This window comes from Protopterus annectens, chromosome 9.part0 (assembly GCF_019279795.1).
Source record: "Protopterus annectens isolate FY-2018-M chromosome 9.part0, PAN1.0, whole genome shotgun sequence".
NCBI lineage: Eukaryota > Metazoa > Chordata > Ceratodontiformes > Protopteridae > Protopterus > Protopterus annectens.
In genome coordinates this window covers 1815926987-1815942172 of record NC_056743.1, presented here as the reverse complement: position 1 = coordinate 1815942172, position 15186 = coordinate 1815926987, and the positions used below count along the sequence as shown (strand labels likewise).

The following is a 15186-nucleotide window of genomic DNA, read 5'->3' as shown; positions in this document are numbered from 1 at the left end:
TTAGAAACAAAAGTGTAGAGGAGCAGTTAATAAACGTTTCCTACTCTTCTGTTCCGTTTTTTTTGGTGTGTTTTTCAGTTCCACAGTTTTTCTTACTTGCCAATTTGCTCTTTAAGGTGTTTGGTACATTTTAATATTCATTTTAACTGTTATCACTAGAGCTAAACAAAAGCTATCATTCACTATTCCATTTTGTTTTTTATAATTTACTTACCTTTACACCTCGACCTCCGGGGTATCCAATAGGACCTTGGGCACCTGCAAGACCCTATGAAAAAACAAACATCATGCTGATGTACTTCAAAACAAATCATGAATACATATAAATGTTGTATGTGAAGCACACACACCGTGTGTGTAGCTATAAGCAAATGCACAGATATAAAGTTGCAATAACACACAGCAGTGTTGATTATGGAACAGAAGTAAAAAAAAATACAACTAAGATGTTGTAAATTAAGTTGAGGGTCGTAACACAGTTCATTGCTTGAGAGTTTGAAAATAGAAAGGATAAATCATTAAAATCTTAGCAAGCAACTACTAAACAAGCAGACCATGTAAGATATAAATTGTACTGCACATTATGTCTAAGAAAACCCATCACTGTATGAAGCAACATATCATTTAGCAGCAGATACAGAAGAAAATGCAAGGACATTTTCTACTACGCAGTGTAAAAGTTGCCACTGTTTGATATGGTCACTTTGGCTAAGGTTACCAGAAAAGGGGAATGGGTATTGCATGGTGTTAAGGCAGTTTAGGAGACAGCCTGTTTTTGGCCTACACCAGCAACTCATGCTAACAATGGCTGGGACCTATGTGCCCATTTCCACCTTAAAGCCCAGTATCCCTGGGTCACTAAGTAGTTGACTGATTAGTGTCCAGCTTATCAGACTGGGTTTCCAGGTATAAAGCTTGATGTAAAACCAAACAACTTGCCAAAACTGAAGTAAGGATTTCTTTAATGAATATAGGTTCACTGCTGGGGCACAGCCAGGAAGTAGATGTCATGATTGTAAGGAGAACACTGCATATTCTGTGTATAGAGTAGATAATGTTGAAGAGTAAAGCAACAAAGACTACTTACCCGGGCTGTGCATACCTCTCAACCTCTCAATGCAAGAAATCTGGACAAAGACAAAGGCCCATAAATATGGACAGAATTTATATCCAGGACTATTTGTAAGCTTCTGAGCCCCCAAGCCTTTCTGTGTTGGAAAGGAGCCTTCTAGCTTATCAGTGGGAGTAGTAGGCACTAGGTAGCCTATCTACCACAAGAGGAGTGGTTTCTGGCCCAGAAATTGTAGTTTATTGGCCGTTTGGGCAGATTTTCCATCCCTTTCAACCTTCTAGTTTAAAAGCACACGTTTGAGCGGGTTTACACTTGTTAAAGCTCTGCCTAGCAGCGCCGAGCTGAGGTAAACTATTACTGTTGCCAAAAATTCTGCTCTTCAGTTTTTCCCTTAGATCTTGCTAGTTCTTTCTCTCTTGCACTTCAAATAGCCTAATCGCTTTGCACTTCAACAGATTTTTGTAGCAATTATTATAGCACATCTTAGGTGCCATCAGCACTAGTTGTTCTTCACGGAAATAGCTCCAGTACTTAGTAGTTATGACCACCTCTCCTGGCATGATTAAAGGGCAGTTCCCTGTGCTTTCTCCTATTAACCTGGTGCACGTGGGCATTCTGAGGCAGTGTAGCAACTGCCTCATGTACACATACAACCCTCTACTCTTACTTCCCAACACTCAGTCTTGTGAGAGATGCACTTATATCACCAAATTGGAAAATATGCATTCTCCAGCCAAGACAAGACTAGCGGACACATAGCTCACCTCCACAGCGTGCCCCTTAACCTAATCCCCTAAGGCTAAAGACCTTGCCCAATACACTAATCATAGGGGACTCAATAGTGAGGCACACAGATGTCCCACTCACTAGGTCAAATAAGGAGAAGGTAACAGTCAGCTGTCTATCAGGTGCCAGAATCCAACTCATAACACACGCACTCAGGTCACTCCACAACAAGTACAAGTATGACTCTGTCATTGTTCATCTGGGTGTGAATGACCTGAGATGCACCTCCCTGGACTATATGAAAAAAGACATGGTGGAGCTATCGGATTATGTGGCCCAGGCAGGTATGACCCTAGCCCTGAGCAGTATCCTACCATCAGAACCAAAGAAGAAGGTAAGTCTCCAGCACACAAGGACCACTTTATTCCAAATTTAATTACAACAGTCAAGCGCTTTCATCTTCAATAAAGATTTCAGAACCAATAAAATCTTTGAACCAATTAAATTTAAAAAATTCCTTATAGAATATGTAAAATATTTTAAGTGGCTAGTATACTTCAAAAATAAAATAAAAAAAATACATATATCTTATTAAACCTGCACAAATTACATTTGTATCAAAATATTAATATTAATATCATATTATGTACCACAAAACTCCTGGCTACCTTCCATTACCCTTCAAGACTTTTAAGCTTGAGCAACGGATTAAAATAGAACAGTCATTAAGCCCCAGGAATTGTAATGCATCCATATTAACTCTTTCCAACTTAAATGCTCATCTATCAAAAAACCTCTTGGGTCCCTTACAACATACTCCAACACTACAGTTTTAAAATTGTGCCGTGTTTTCTCAATAACATGTTGATATAATGCATTTGATAATTTTCCTTTGGTTTAATTAAAAATTAAATTTTACACAAAGTTTCTCTAATATAAAAAGCATCGCACTGTTGACATAAAACAGAATAAATGACCCCCTTAGAATCACAATTAAAATACCTTTTGATGGTATATTTCCTATTCTGAATGCGGAAAGATTCACAAATCAGTATATGCATAGCTGGCCTTAGGCATAGGCCAACTAGGCGGCTGCCTAGGGCGTCACTCTAGCAGGGGAGCTTTTTCAGTGTTTATTTAGTGTAGACAGACCAGGATGGGGGCACCAGCTGGTGTGGTGGGGGGGTGGGGCGCCGTGGAGACCTTTTGCCTAGAGCACCAGTTAACCTAAGGCCGCTCCTGAGTATATGTTGACACTGGGAACAGTGGTTACACTTGAACATACAACTAGGTGTCATATCACCTCCCTCTTCATGCCTCATTTCCAGTAAATTCTTAAAGCATCTCCCCTTTTGGAACACAACCTTAAAATGTTCACCTAAGTTCATTTTGATGTTATCAATACTGGACAGAATCATCCAATGTTTTTTAACTACAACCAAAATCTCATAAACTTGAGGAGAGACGGTAACTATCAAAGACTGGTTAAAATTACCAATAACCACACCCTCAACTTCCTCAACTACCTGCCCATCAGGGACAACCCTCTCCTGAGATCCACAAGGTTCTGGGAATAATGGTTTAAAAAACCCCGTCTGCCTTTTTTTTACAAACTTCCTCTTTCACTTTACCAAGAATAACCGGATAACCCCTTTTAGAAAACATGCGCAATAGGTTATCAATCTCAGTCTCTTGTTAGAGCATACTGTCATCTGTTATCATGTGAGCCAACCTCACAAGATGGCCCTTGACCACAGCCCTCTTCTGAAAGGTAGGATGACAACTATCATAATGGAGCTAAGCATTGGAGAAGGACTTTTCCGGCGGATAGTGGAGGTGTAGCAAATACTGCCATAATCCTTAGTAAGCTGAACATCTAAGTAATAAAGACTTTTACTGGATGATTGGGTAAACTTAAGAAAAGATGTACTAGAGTTTATATATACTAAAAACTCACCCAGTGAGTTTTTGTCAAAGCACTCCTCAAAATGTAGAACATCAACATTTGTGCTGTAACGGAGACCTGGTTTAAAGTGTCATAAAGCACCCCTGCGCTACCATGCTATAAGTCATTCCACATCTTTCGGCCCTGAAACATGGACTGTAGCTCCAAAAGTGGTGGTGACTCCATATTCATAAAGGATACGCACACTTCCAGACTAGTAGCCCAGCATAACATATCTGAGATACTTCAGGTACAACTAACATTGGGTAAGATGGCGATCCAGGTCATAGCCTACTATAGGTCCCCAACCATGTCCCTAGACTCTCACTCCATGTTCCTAAGCACCCTGGAATCTATCAAGGTCCAACCCAGCACTCTCATACTAGGAGACTTCCACTATCCGTCCATCAACTGGGGAAACTACTCAAGCACCACTGACTTTCTGGAATTCATCTATTCCAATGGCCTGGACCAGCTCATTCTGACCCCACTAAAGGAAGCAACATTCTTGAAGTGGTTATTACTAACATGGGCGACCATTGCTCTACACCAGTAGTCAATCCCTCCCTGGTCAGATCCGACCATAAACTAATCACTATGGAAATCCACATCTCACCCACACCCCCCACAAAGGTAACCACCTTGAAACACTTCTCCAAGGCTGACTTTGGGCTCCTAAAAACAGAGGTTCTAACTTCATGGCACCCATGCAGTGGAAAATAGTTGCATGACTACTAAATCATACACCAATGCACTATACGAATATGTACATAAATGCATGGAACTAGCCATACCCAACAGAACCAAGATTTCTTCCTCCAAAAAAAAAAAAAAAAGCCAATCTGGTGGTCCCCTGCCTACAGCAGAAGGAAGAAACTGTTGCAGAAAAAGGTGAATCCCAAGACTGGAAAAACTCTCTTATTAGCCTCAACAAAAAGTTGAGATCCCTCATCAAATCCTCTAAAGCCAGCTATGAAAGCAGAATTGCAGCAGACAGTAAAAACAATCACATAACCTTCTAAAGTTATATCAAGAACCTCCACGGCAACACCCAGATTTGCTCTGAGTTATTGCGCAATGGTACCTCCTATACTGAAAAAAGACAACAGTATGCCTCACAATAATGTAGAAATCAAATAAAGTAATTTAATGAAACAAAGCTTTCGGATAAAACAATCTTTCATCAGTGTTTCAGGATTGTTTTATCCGAAAGCTTTGTTTCATTAAATTACTTTATTCGATTTCTACTGTGTTGTGAGGCATACTGTTGTCTTTTTTCTGCTTGAACTGGTTTTAGTTTTGCCTTACCTCATCACGTATTTTGCTTTTGCTTTGTGGATACTTCCTATACTGAGCCAGCAGAAGCTGCCAACATACTGGCTGACAGATTCAGTGGCAACTTTACCCCTGCCCCCCAAAGTACCAATCACAATACCAGAAGAATGCCAGTTACTGCAGCACAGGTTAAAGCTGCATTTTCCAAGGCCAAGAATACAGCTTTCATGGGATCCAAAAATATCCCTGGCTGTGTTCAACATGAACTACAAAAAGAACTGGCACCACATCTGTGTGCCCTGTTCAGTTACAGCCTCACCTCAGGCTTTGTCCCTACCAAATGCTACAATCATCCCTCTCCATAAAGGGGGAGCAACTTCAGACCCTGGGAATCATCACCCCATTAGCCTGATGAGTCTGGTATGTAAAGCTGTGGTACGCATCATCATGGACCTGAATTACAAAGATATAGGAAATCTCCAGACTCTAGATCCCATGCAATTTGGCTTTGTGAAAGGGAGATCATGCCTGCTTAACCTGGTTAACGTCTTTGAGTCAGTCATCAGGGCTGTGGATGAAGGTAAGGCATTGCATACAGCCTACCTCAATCTGGCCAAGGCCTTTGATACCATTCCTCACTTGGGAATTATTGATAAACTCATCAAATTAGGCATCAACCCATATATCACTAGGTGGGTTACAAAGTGGCTTACAGATAGAACACATAATGTGAAAGTAGTAGACTCCAAGTCAGACTGTCGACCAGTCATGAGTGGAGTCCCACAGGGATTAGTCCTGGGTCCTCTCCTGTTCAGCATCTACTTCTCAGAAGTCCAGGCTAACACAAAGGGACTCTGGCTGACCAAGTTTGCAGATGACTGCCAACTGGGAGCCCTTATTAGTTCCCTAAGTGATACAGACATCCTACAGAAAGGCATCACTGAGACCAATGACTGGCATCGAAACCATGGCCTTAAGCTTAATGCCAAAAAATGTGTCATCATCCCCTTTAGTAAAAACTCAGTTCCCACTAATTACTACATCGATGGGAGCCCATTGAACATTGAAGGCATTATAAGAGATCTGGGGACACAGGTTGACAGCAACCTCTCCTTTGACTGCCACATTGCCACTATGGTCAGATAGTCCTTCTGTGTGGCACATCTCATTAATCAAGGGTTTTGCACCCAGGAAGAAAGAGGTCATCTCTCTCTACTCTTCCCGCATTAGGCCAATCATTGAGTATAATGCCCCATTTGGCATGTACCTCACTAGACACTTGCAACAGCTGTAGAGGCCACAGAAGTACCTCATGAAGAGGATCCTAGGCATTAAACACATGTCCTACATGGACAGACTCAAAAGACACCAACTATTCTCTGTCTCATATCACCTACTTAGAGGTGATCTCTGATTGACTTACAAAGCCATGTTTGACCCAGCTTTGTTATAAATGCTACATCTAAAGAAATCATGCTCCAGAAACCTCAACCTCATTACCACAATCAACAAAACATGCTGGAGGGACAGGTTCCTCACCCAGAGACTGCCCATGCTCTGGAGAGACAGGTTACTCACCCAGAGACTGTCCATGCTCTGAAATAGACATCTCGTGCATGTCAAGCAGAGCACCTCGCTGTCCCTCTTCAAGAGAAACCTTGATGAGTGGATGGGTAATAGAACATTCACCCCGGGGATCACTCCAGTGGATCTATTTGATAGAGGCTCTGGGAACTAACTTCGGGCAGCACAATGTCAGGGCACTTGTATGGGTAGGCTTGTAAAGGCTGCAGGGCCACTAGCCCAGTACATACCTATGAACCTAAATATTGCTCCTGTAAATTTAGAAAGTTTCTATAACAAGTTTTGCATTATTATGTATTTTCTGAAGGATATAAAGTCTGAAACTTCAAATGTCTGTCATCATTTAGTGTTATTTAGTGACTTCAGTTTTCAATGATGTGCCAGAAAAACACAAATTCCACCCCGGGGATCACTTCTGTGGCTCTGCTTAACAGGGGCACAGGAAAATAATTTTCTTGGGTGGCGAAAGCCAGGGTGCCTTTTTGACTAGGCCTATATAGGCCCTAGGGCCAATAGCCTAGTACCTACCTATGAACCTATGAACCTACACATATAAACCATATGTGGTTACAGTCAGTTGCAAGCAAGGGTTAGAGAAGGCTCTAAGATCAACAGAGATTATACTGAAGACCCAAACATTGACGAATAAAAACACAGGATTTCAAGGAAATAATCATGGATCTGGAATCTCAGCAAAAAGAGGAAATAGGTGGAGGAGAAGAAGACTGGCAACATCTAAATCAGCAGGTGCAAAGACAATAGAACTGAGCTGCATTGGAACAAAGTGTGGAAATAAGGTACATAAGGAAAACTAGTGATGGAATAACAGACAGGAGTGGAAGAAGAAATGGGAGATAGAAAAGATGTACCTGGCTAAGAAAGGATACTGGTTTGCTGACAACGATGCTAAGGCAGCAGTCACACTGGCAGAGAACAAGGCATCAGAAAACTTCTACCAGCTTCTGGAAGGTGTCACTGCAGATGATACAAGGCTCTATTTGATTGCAAGAAATGACAAATACATAAAGAAGATAGCTGGCAGTTGTCATTTATAAACAATAATCTGCTCATCGGTCATGAAAGGGCAGATTGGAGAAGTACTTCAAGCAGGTTCTGAATGAAGAAAACCCACAGAAGCATTATTGCAGCATTCATAGTCTAAGATGAAACAAGAGGGGACCCACCTTAGAAGAACTACAAAATTCTCTAAGGAAAATGAAGTCAGGGAAAATGCAAACTCAGATGATGTGACAGCAGATATTATCAAGATGCTGTATATATTAGAGAAGTGGCTGTGGACAGCAGTTATTGCAGCATGGAATGACAGATGGATGCATCCCAGATGACTTCAGAATAAGCATTCCAGTGTCAGGGTGCAAGAACAAATGGAGTATTGACAACTGTAGGCAGTACATAGGTATTAAACTCCTGTTACACTGCATGAAAGTGCTGAAGAGGGTGACATAAACACATATGTACAGTAGTAGAAAAGTTGCATGGCAATTGAGCAGATCAGATTCAACTCAGGATGTAGTGTGATTGACCAAATGTTTAAAGTAAGGAAGATGGTGCAGAACAAGCTGAAGATGAGGAATGAGCCCAACTGGGCAGTCCTAGACTTGGGAAAGCATATGATAAGAGGTCAAGAAAGCTGAACTGGACAGTCCTATAATGGTTCAAAGTCTGAAAATATTGCCAGAATTAATGAAGGTTATGTACAAGGGCCCAAGGAACGTAGTACAAAAAGGGTACCGTGTGGTTCCCAGTTGTAGTGGGTGTGGATCAGGGTTCAGCTATGAGGTAAAAGATTTTCATACTAGAAATGGACTACATCAGCAAACAAGTGAGAGAGGACAGATCAACAAAGGTGTTGTGTCTGATGACGTGGCACTGCAAGTGCATTCCAAACAGGAACTTCAGCAAATGATACAGGACTGGTACCAAAAACTAAAACCACATAAAATAGTCAGTTGAGGTGAGATCTAATTAAAGACTTATTCACAGATCATAGAGTTTACAAGACAAAAACAGTCCATGGACCGTAATCACCTTGTCAGTACCCACTGTTGCCTTCTGCTTTCACAAGGACAAATGAAATTAATTTCTGAGATGAATTTTCAGGTGGTAAAATAGTTTTTTAAAGAGCATTTAATGTCAGCCAACATTGGGGACCCTACAGATGAGGGTGAGTTCCTGATAGAAAAAAAGTCTAAATCCTAGAGGACTTAATGCTTAGTGCTAGAACTAGTAGTACCCTCATAGCAGCTGAGCATAGAGATCAGGTTGGACAACATGAGGTGAAAAGATCCTACTGATAGGGTGAGCCCAAGCTGTACAAGCACACAAACAAACAAACGAGGATACATATGAACATGAAAAAATGATACTTTGCCTAAAGGTCAGACATAACAAACTCCACAGCATCAAGGTTCTATCACCAATTTGCACATGTGCTTGAGTCATCTCCAGCACTGTTCGTCACTGGCTCTTCATTCCTTACCTTTACAAAGTGGCTTTGGTTTTCAGGGATGGCTGATTATTTTCATTTAACTTTTGTGCTTTTGTGTGTGCTTTACATTTTTGGTGAAGATTTTTTTTTTTGATTGGAGTTCTTGAAGCCAGTGACTGGCTATGAAGCTGCTTTTGGCTGTTGGTGGTTAACAGTTCATTATACACACACACACACACACACACACACACATATATATATATATATATATATATATATATATATATATATATATATATAATTTTTTGTTATTCTAGTATATTTGTTTGGTCTATAATGCTAAACAGCTGAAATGTAATTTTGAAAAGATTTTCTATGATTTTATACTTATTTTGTCTTCTTTTTACAGGTTCATAGGTAGGTACTAGGCTATTGGCCCTAGGGCCTATATAAGCCTAGCCAAAAAATGTACCTTGGCTTTCGCCACCCAAGAAAATTATTTTCCTGTGCCCCTGTCGAGCAGAGCCACAGAAGTGATCCCTAGGATGAATTTCCTATTTCCCATCCAGTCATCAAGATTCTTCTTGAAGAGTGCTGATGAGGCGCTCTGTTTGACATAGATAGGTAGTTTGTTCCAGAGTATGGAAAGTCTCTGGGACAGGAATCTATCCCTCCAGCATGTTCTGTTTATTGTGGTGACAAGGTTTAGATCCCTAGAGCGTGGAGCTCGGAGGGATTGGGATTTCTTTAAGTGGAGCATTTCCAACAGCTCTGGGTTTGACATAGCTTTGTATGTTAGGCAGAGATTGCCCCTGAGTAGGCGATATGCGATGGAGTAAAGCTGTAGTTTTTTGAGACGGTCTGCGTAGGGCATCTGTTTGAGGCCAGTAATCCTCTTTGTGAGGTATTTCTGTGGTCATTCCAGTTGTTGTAGATGTCTTGTGAGGTACATACCAAAAGGGGCATTGTACTCTATAATGGGTCTAATGAGTGAAGAGTAGAGGGGAACAATGACCTCTTTTTTTCTGGATGAGAATCCTTTTGTGATGAGATGAGCCATGTAGAAGGATTTCCTGACCACTGTGGCGATGTGATTATCAAAGGAGAGACTACTGTCCACCTGTGTCCCAAGGTCTCTTATCACATTTTCGGCATTAAGTAGACTACCAGCTATGTGGTAGTTCATGGGTACAAAGTTTTTACCAAAGGGGATGACAATACACTTTTTGGCATTGAGCTTCAGGCCATGGCTTTGACACCAGGTATCTGTCTCAGTGAGGCCCTTTTGTAGTATGTCCACATCGTTAAGAGTTTCGATTATGGCTCCTAGTTTGCAGTCATCTGCAAACTTTGTTAGCCAAAGACCTTCTGTGTTAGCCTGCACTTCAGAGAAGTAGATACCAAACAGGAGAGGACCCAGGACTGAACCCTGTGGTACTCCACTTGTCACTGGTCTGAAGTCAGATTTGGAATCCGCTACTTTCACAGTTGGGTTCTGTCCATGACCCAGTTGGCAACCCATCTTGTGACATAGGGATTTATACCTAGTTTAGTGAGCTTATCTATAATTCCAGAGTGAGGAATGGTGTTGAAAGCCTTGGCGAGATCTAGATAAGCTGCGTGAACCACTTTACCCTCATCTATGGCTTTGGTGACTGCTTCAAAGAAGTCAATCAGGTTTAGGAGACATGATCTGCCTTTTACAAATTCGTACTGGGTAGGGTCCAGAGTTTGGAGATTACCAATGTCTTTGTTTATGAGTTCCATGATGATACATTCCATAGCCTTGCAGACCAGGCTCATCAGGCTAATGGGGCGGTAGTTCCCGGGGTCCATCATGGCTCCCCCTTTGTGGAGTGGGATAACTGTCGCAGTGCGCCATTCAGTGGGTACAAAGCATGAGGTGAGGCTATGATTGAACATGGTACTTAGGTAGGGTGCCAGTTCATTCTGTAGTTCGTGTAGAACGCAGCCTTGGATATTGTCAGGTCCCATGGATGCTGTGTTCTTGGCTTTGGAGAGTGTGTTTTTTACCTCTGCGGCCATGATTATAGGAACTTTGCATTCTTCCGGTATAGAGATGGGCCCTCTAGGGGGTGAGAGGGGGGTAAAGTTAGCACTAAACCTATGTGCCAGGATGTTGGCAATACCAGTTGGTTCTGTATTTTTTGTGCCATTGTGCTGTAACTCAGAGCAGATCTGAGTGTTCCCATTGAGATTCTTGACATAGCTATAGAATGCTTTGTGGTTGTCTTTAGAGTCAGTGGCAATTTTGTTTTCATAACTAACTTTGGAGGATTTTATGAGGGATCTCAGCTTCTTACTCAGGTTGACCAGGGATATCCTCCAGTCATGGGATTTTACTCTTTTTTGCAACAGTTTCTTTCTTCTGTTGTAGATTTGCTTATGGCAGAGGACCACCAGATTGGCTTCCTTTTTTTGGAGGATAATATCTTGGTTCTATTAGGGATCCATGCACTCGTGTAAGCGCTTATAAAGTGCATTTGTGTAGGATTCAGCAGGCATACCTCTATTGTCCGTCTGCATGGGTGTCATGAAGTTTGCCACTGCTGTCTTAAGAAGTGTGAAGTTGGCTTTGGAGAAGGTTTTTTACGATGGTTTCCCTAATTGGGGGTGGGATGCGGATGTCTAGGCTGATTAGCTTGTGGTCGGATCTGACCAATGAAGAATTGACCTCTGGTGTGGGACACCGGTTTCCCATGTTAGTAATGACCAGGTCTAGGATATTGCTGCCCCTGGTGGGGGTGTGAATAAGTTGATCCAATGTGTTGGAATTTATGAATTCTAGAAAACGTTGAGAAAAAGAATTGGTACATGAGTAGTTTTCCCAGTTAATGGTGGGGTAGTTGAAATCGCCCATTATTAGGGTGTTGGGTTGTACCCTAATACTTGCCAGTGTATCAAGAAATGAGGAGTGGGAATCCTGGGGCATGGTGGGGGATCTGTAGCAAGCTACAATTTAGATTGCAGTCTTGCCCAGAGTTAGTTGTACTTGGATAATCTCAGATGCATTATGCTGTGCAACTAGCCTGGAGATGTGGATATCCTTAATGAATATGGACACGCCTCCACCTTTAGTGCTTCGTTCTGGTTTAGGTGGCCGAAAGGTGTGGTATGAATTGTAGCCTGGTAATGCAGGGGTGCTCTCTGGAACTTTGAACCAGGTCTCTGTAACTGTACAGATGTCAATGTTCTCCATTTTAAGGAGTGCCTCGAGTGAGTGCATTTTGAGGTTTAGACTTCTAGCATTGAGTAGCATTACCCTCAGATTTTGCTTGCTTGTACCTGTTATGGTGGTGAATTTGTCATTTGAACCTTGCCTAAAAAAGGCACTATAGGGGTGGCAAGAGCCTTAGCCAGTATCTGGAATCCCAGGGGTGACAGGTGCAGGCCATCTCTGGCAAAGCATCGTGGTCTGTCGATCATGTCGTCCCAGGCAGACAAATACTGGATCCTCTTAGAATGACACCAGAAGCTTAGCCAATTGTTGAAGTCAATCATTTTGTCCTTGTACTGTGGTATCATTCTGGGTGATGGCAGGATGCTACTCAGGGTTAGGGTCATACCTGCCTGGGACACAAGATCGGAGAGCTCCTCCATGTCTCTTTTCATGTAGTCCAGGGAGGTACGTCTCAGGTCATTCACACCAACATGGACAATGACAGTGTCATATTTGTACTTATTGTGGAGTGACCTGAGTGCATGCATTATGTGGCGGATCCTGGCACCTGACAGGCAGCTGACAGTAACTTTCTCCTTGTTTAGTCTAGTGAGTGGAACATCAGTGTGCCTGACTATAGAGTCACCTATGACTAGAGTGTTGGGTACGTTGTTATGCCTTATGGGCTGTGGTTGAGTGGCACACTAAGCTTGTGGGCTATGTGTCATTTTGGTTGTGTTGGGGGGTGGAGTTTGCTTGCTTTTATGCTTTGGAGGCCCCTGATGCTTGGGCAGGTTTTTATTGAGAGCCTCTGTGAATGCAGGTGTGTGTTTTGTGTTTCTATGTGTGTGTTTTGGTGGTGTAGGGTTTGAGGTACTATGTGATGAGTGTGGTGTAGTGCAAGTGTTTACCTTCTCCTCTTGACTGTCTAGTCCAGTCTTGGGTGAAGAGAGCTTTGCTTCCAGTTTGGCTATATAAGTGCATCTCTCACAGGTTGTAGTGTTGGTGGTAGGAGGAGAGGGCTGTCTGTGTGCATGAGGCAATTGCTGCATTGCACCAAGATGCCCAGATTCATCAGGTAGACAGGAGAAATCAATGAGAGATGACCCTTAGATATGCCTGGATAGGTGCTTATTTATTAAGTACTAAAACTGCTTTCCTCTAGACAAGTGAGGAAAGTTGAGTGCTGTAGTAATTTGCAGCTTATGTAGTGCTTACAATGAGTTCTGAACAAGTGCTGAATTCAAAGAAACAGATATGAGTGCAGAAACTAGAAAACTGGCTAGTTATAAGAAACAAAACTAAGCTAGAAGGCTTCCCGCTTTTGTTTTGTGTCTGTCTTTTTCTGAAGTACGTGTTTGTTGTTCACTATTCTAGAAGTGATATAACATAACCTATGACTGGCTGATATCTTTTCTTATTTTAGTATGAATCTGATAAGCTATTTAATGCTTACTTTCAGTGAGAAGCCTAGATTATAGTAAACTATGCATTGATGTGATAATTAAATTTCTGTAGTGTTTGGCCTATTTTGCAAGTGTTTTACTTGATGTTTTATTATTTTATGTATATTTTTGGTTGCAGTTTATGTTAAGTGCTTTGCTTTGGTTTTATGGAAGAATTTACACTGTGTTTTTACAAAAATAGGATCATAGGATCATAGGGGATTACTAGGCTATTGACCTGGAGGTCATTTTAAGCTTAGCCATAACACCATGAAAATGCTAGTCAATACCCAAGATTGCATTCAGTGATGACTGCCCATTTATAGGACTGTTGTGGGCTCTATCCCCAGTAGGAATTTATGGTGCCCTATCCACTCGTCCATGTTCCTCTTCAACAGTGTCATAGAGGTGCTCTGTTTTACATGAAATGGTAGCCTGTTCCAAAGATGAAGCAGTCACTGGAAGATAAATCTGCCCCTCCAGCATGTCCTATTCAAGTTGGAGGTCATATTTAGGTCCCTGGAATGGGTAGTCCTGGTCTCATTTGATATGCAGCAAGTTTGTTAGGTTTGGTTCATAGATTGCTCTGTAGGCCAGGCATAAGTTTCCCCTAAAAGTCTATATGACATGGAGTTATAGTGACAGAGACTTTAGTCAGTCTGCGTAAAGCACATGCTGGGGCCCTTGATCTTCTTTGTTAGACACGTTTGAGGTCTCTCCAGTTGCTGCAGGTGCTTTGTACAGTACATGCTGAAAGGGGAGTTATACTCAAATGATCAAATAATGCAGTATTGATTTGTCATTTGTTAACTGGGTTAGTCCAGCTGAGCCAAAGGCCCATTATTAGTGGAGACCTGAGGAGAAAAGCTCCAGAAATAAAGTATTAACATGTATACATTCAAGATACTATAATATTGCATAGTTAAATCATACATTTAAAGAGCAAGAAAATTACAGATTGAGAACACTGTATCAGTTTACAGTAAGCATAGGGTTACATGATAAGTATAAAAAAGTGCTATTAATAGAGAGTAAAAGTGGTAGAAGGCTCTAACATTTAGAGTACAGAGAGGTATATGGAGGTGTGGGGGAAGGAGAATTAAGTAGGGTCTTGGCATGGGCAGGAGCTGGAAGTGAGCAGGTGGTTTTTAAGTTCAATTCTGAAGTGGTTTGTACAGTCAGTCTTTTAAATATTTAGTAGGAAATTGTTCCAGGCTTGGGACTCTGTGCTTTTATAAAGATGTTTGCCAATATTTTTCTTGGTTTTATAAACATTTAGAAAGTTTTGATCAGAACTGCAAAGAGTTCAAGAGGTGGTGTAGTGAGATATGAGAGAGGAGAGAAAAGGACAGGCTGATGGTTTGTTTAGTAAGGTGTGGGTGAACTCTAGCTGGGAAAGAAGAAGTTGGGGGAACTCAAGCCATTGAAGTAGTTTTATAGCTAGACAGTGATGTGATTTGTAAGGCTGATTGCTGCAAAGCGAGCTATGTTTTTATAAGTTTGTTCCAG

General features: G+C 41.6%; 1 protein-coding gene across 1 annotated transcript in view; it reads right to left on the bottom strand.

Moving 5' to 3' along the window:
- The window catches only part of COL5A3 (collagen type V alpha 3 chain), a 1727233-nt gene that overhangs the window by 950025 nt on the left and 762022 nt on the right, over positions 1-15186 (bottom strand). The window contains exon 26 of the mRNA XM_044084684.1: positions 215-268. Within this exon, the coding sequence (XP_043940619.1) occupies positions 215-268 (54 nt within the window). The remainder of the gene's footprint in view (positions 1-214; positions 269-15186) is intronic.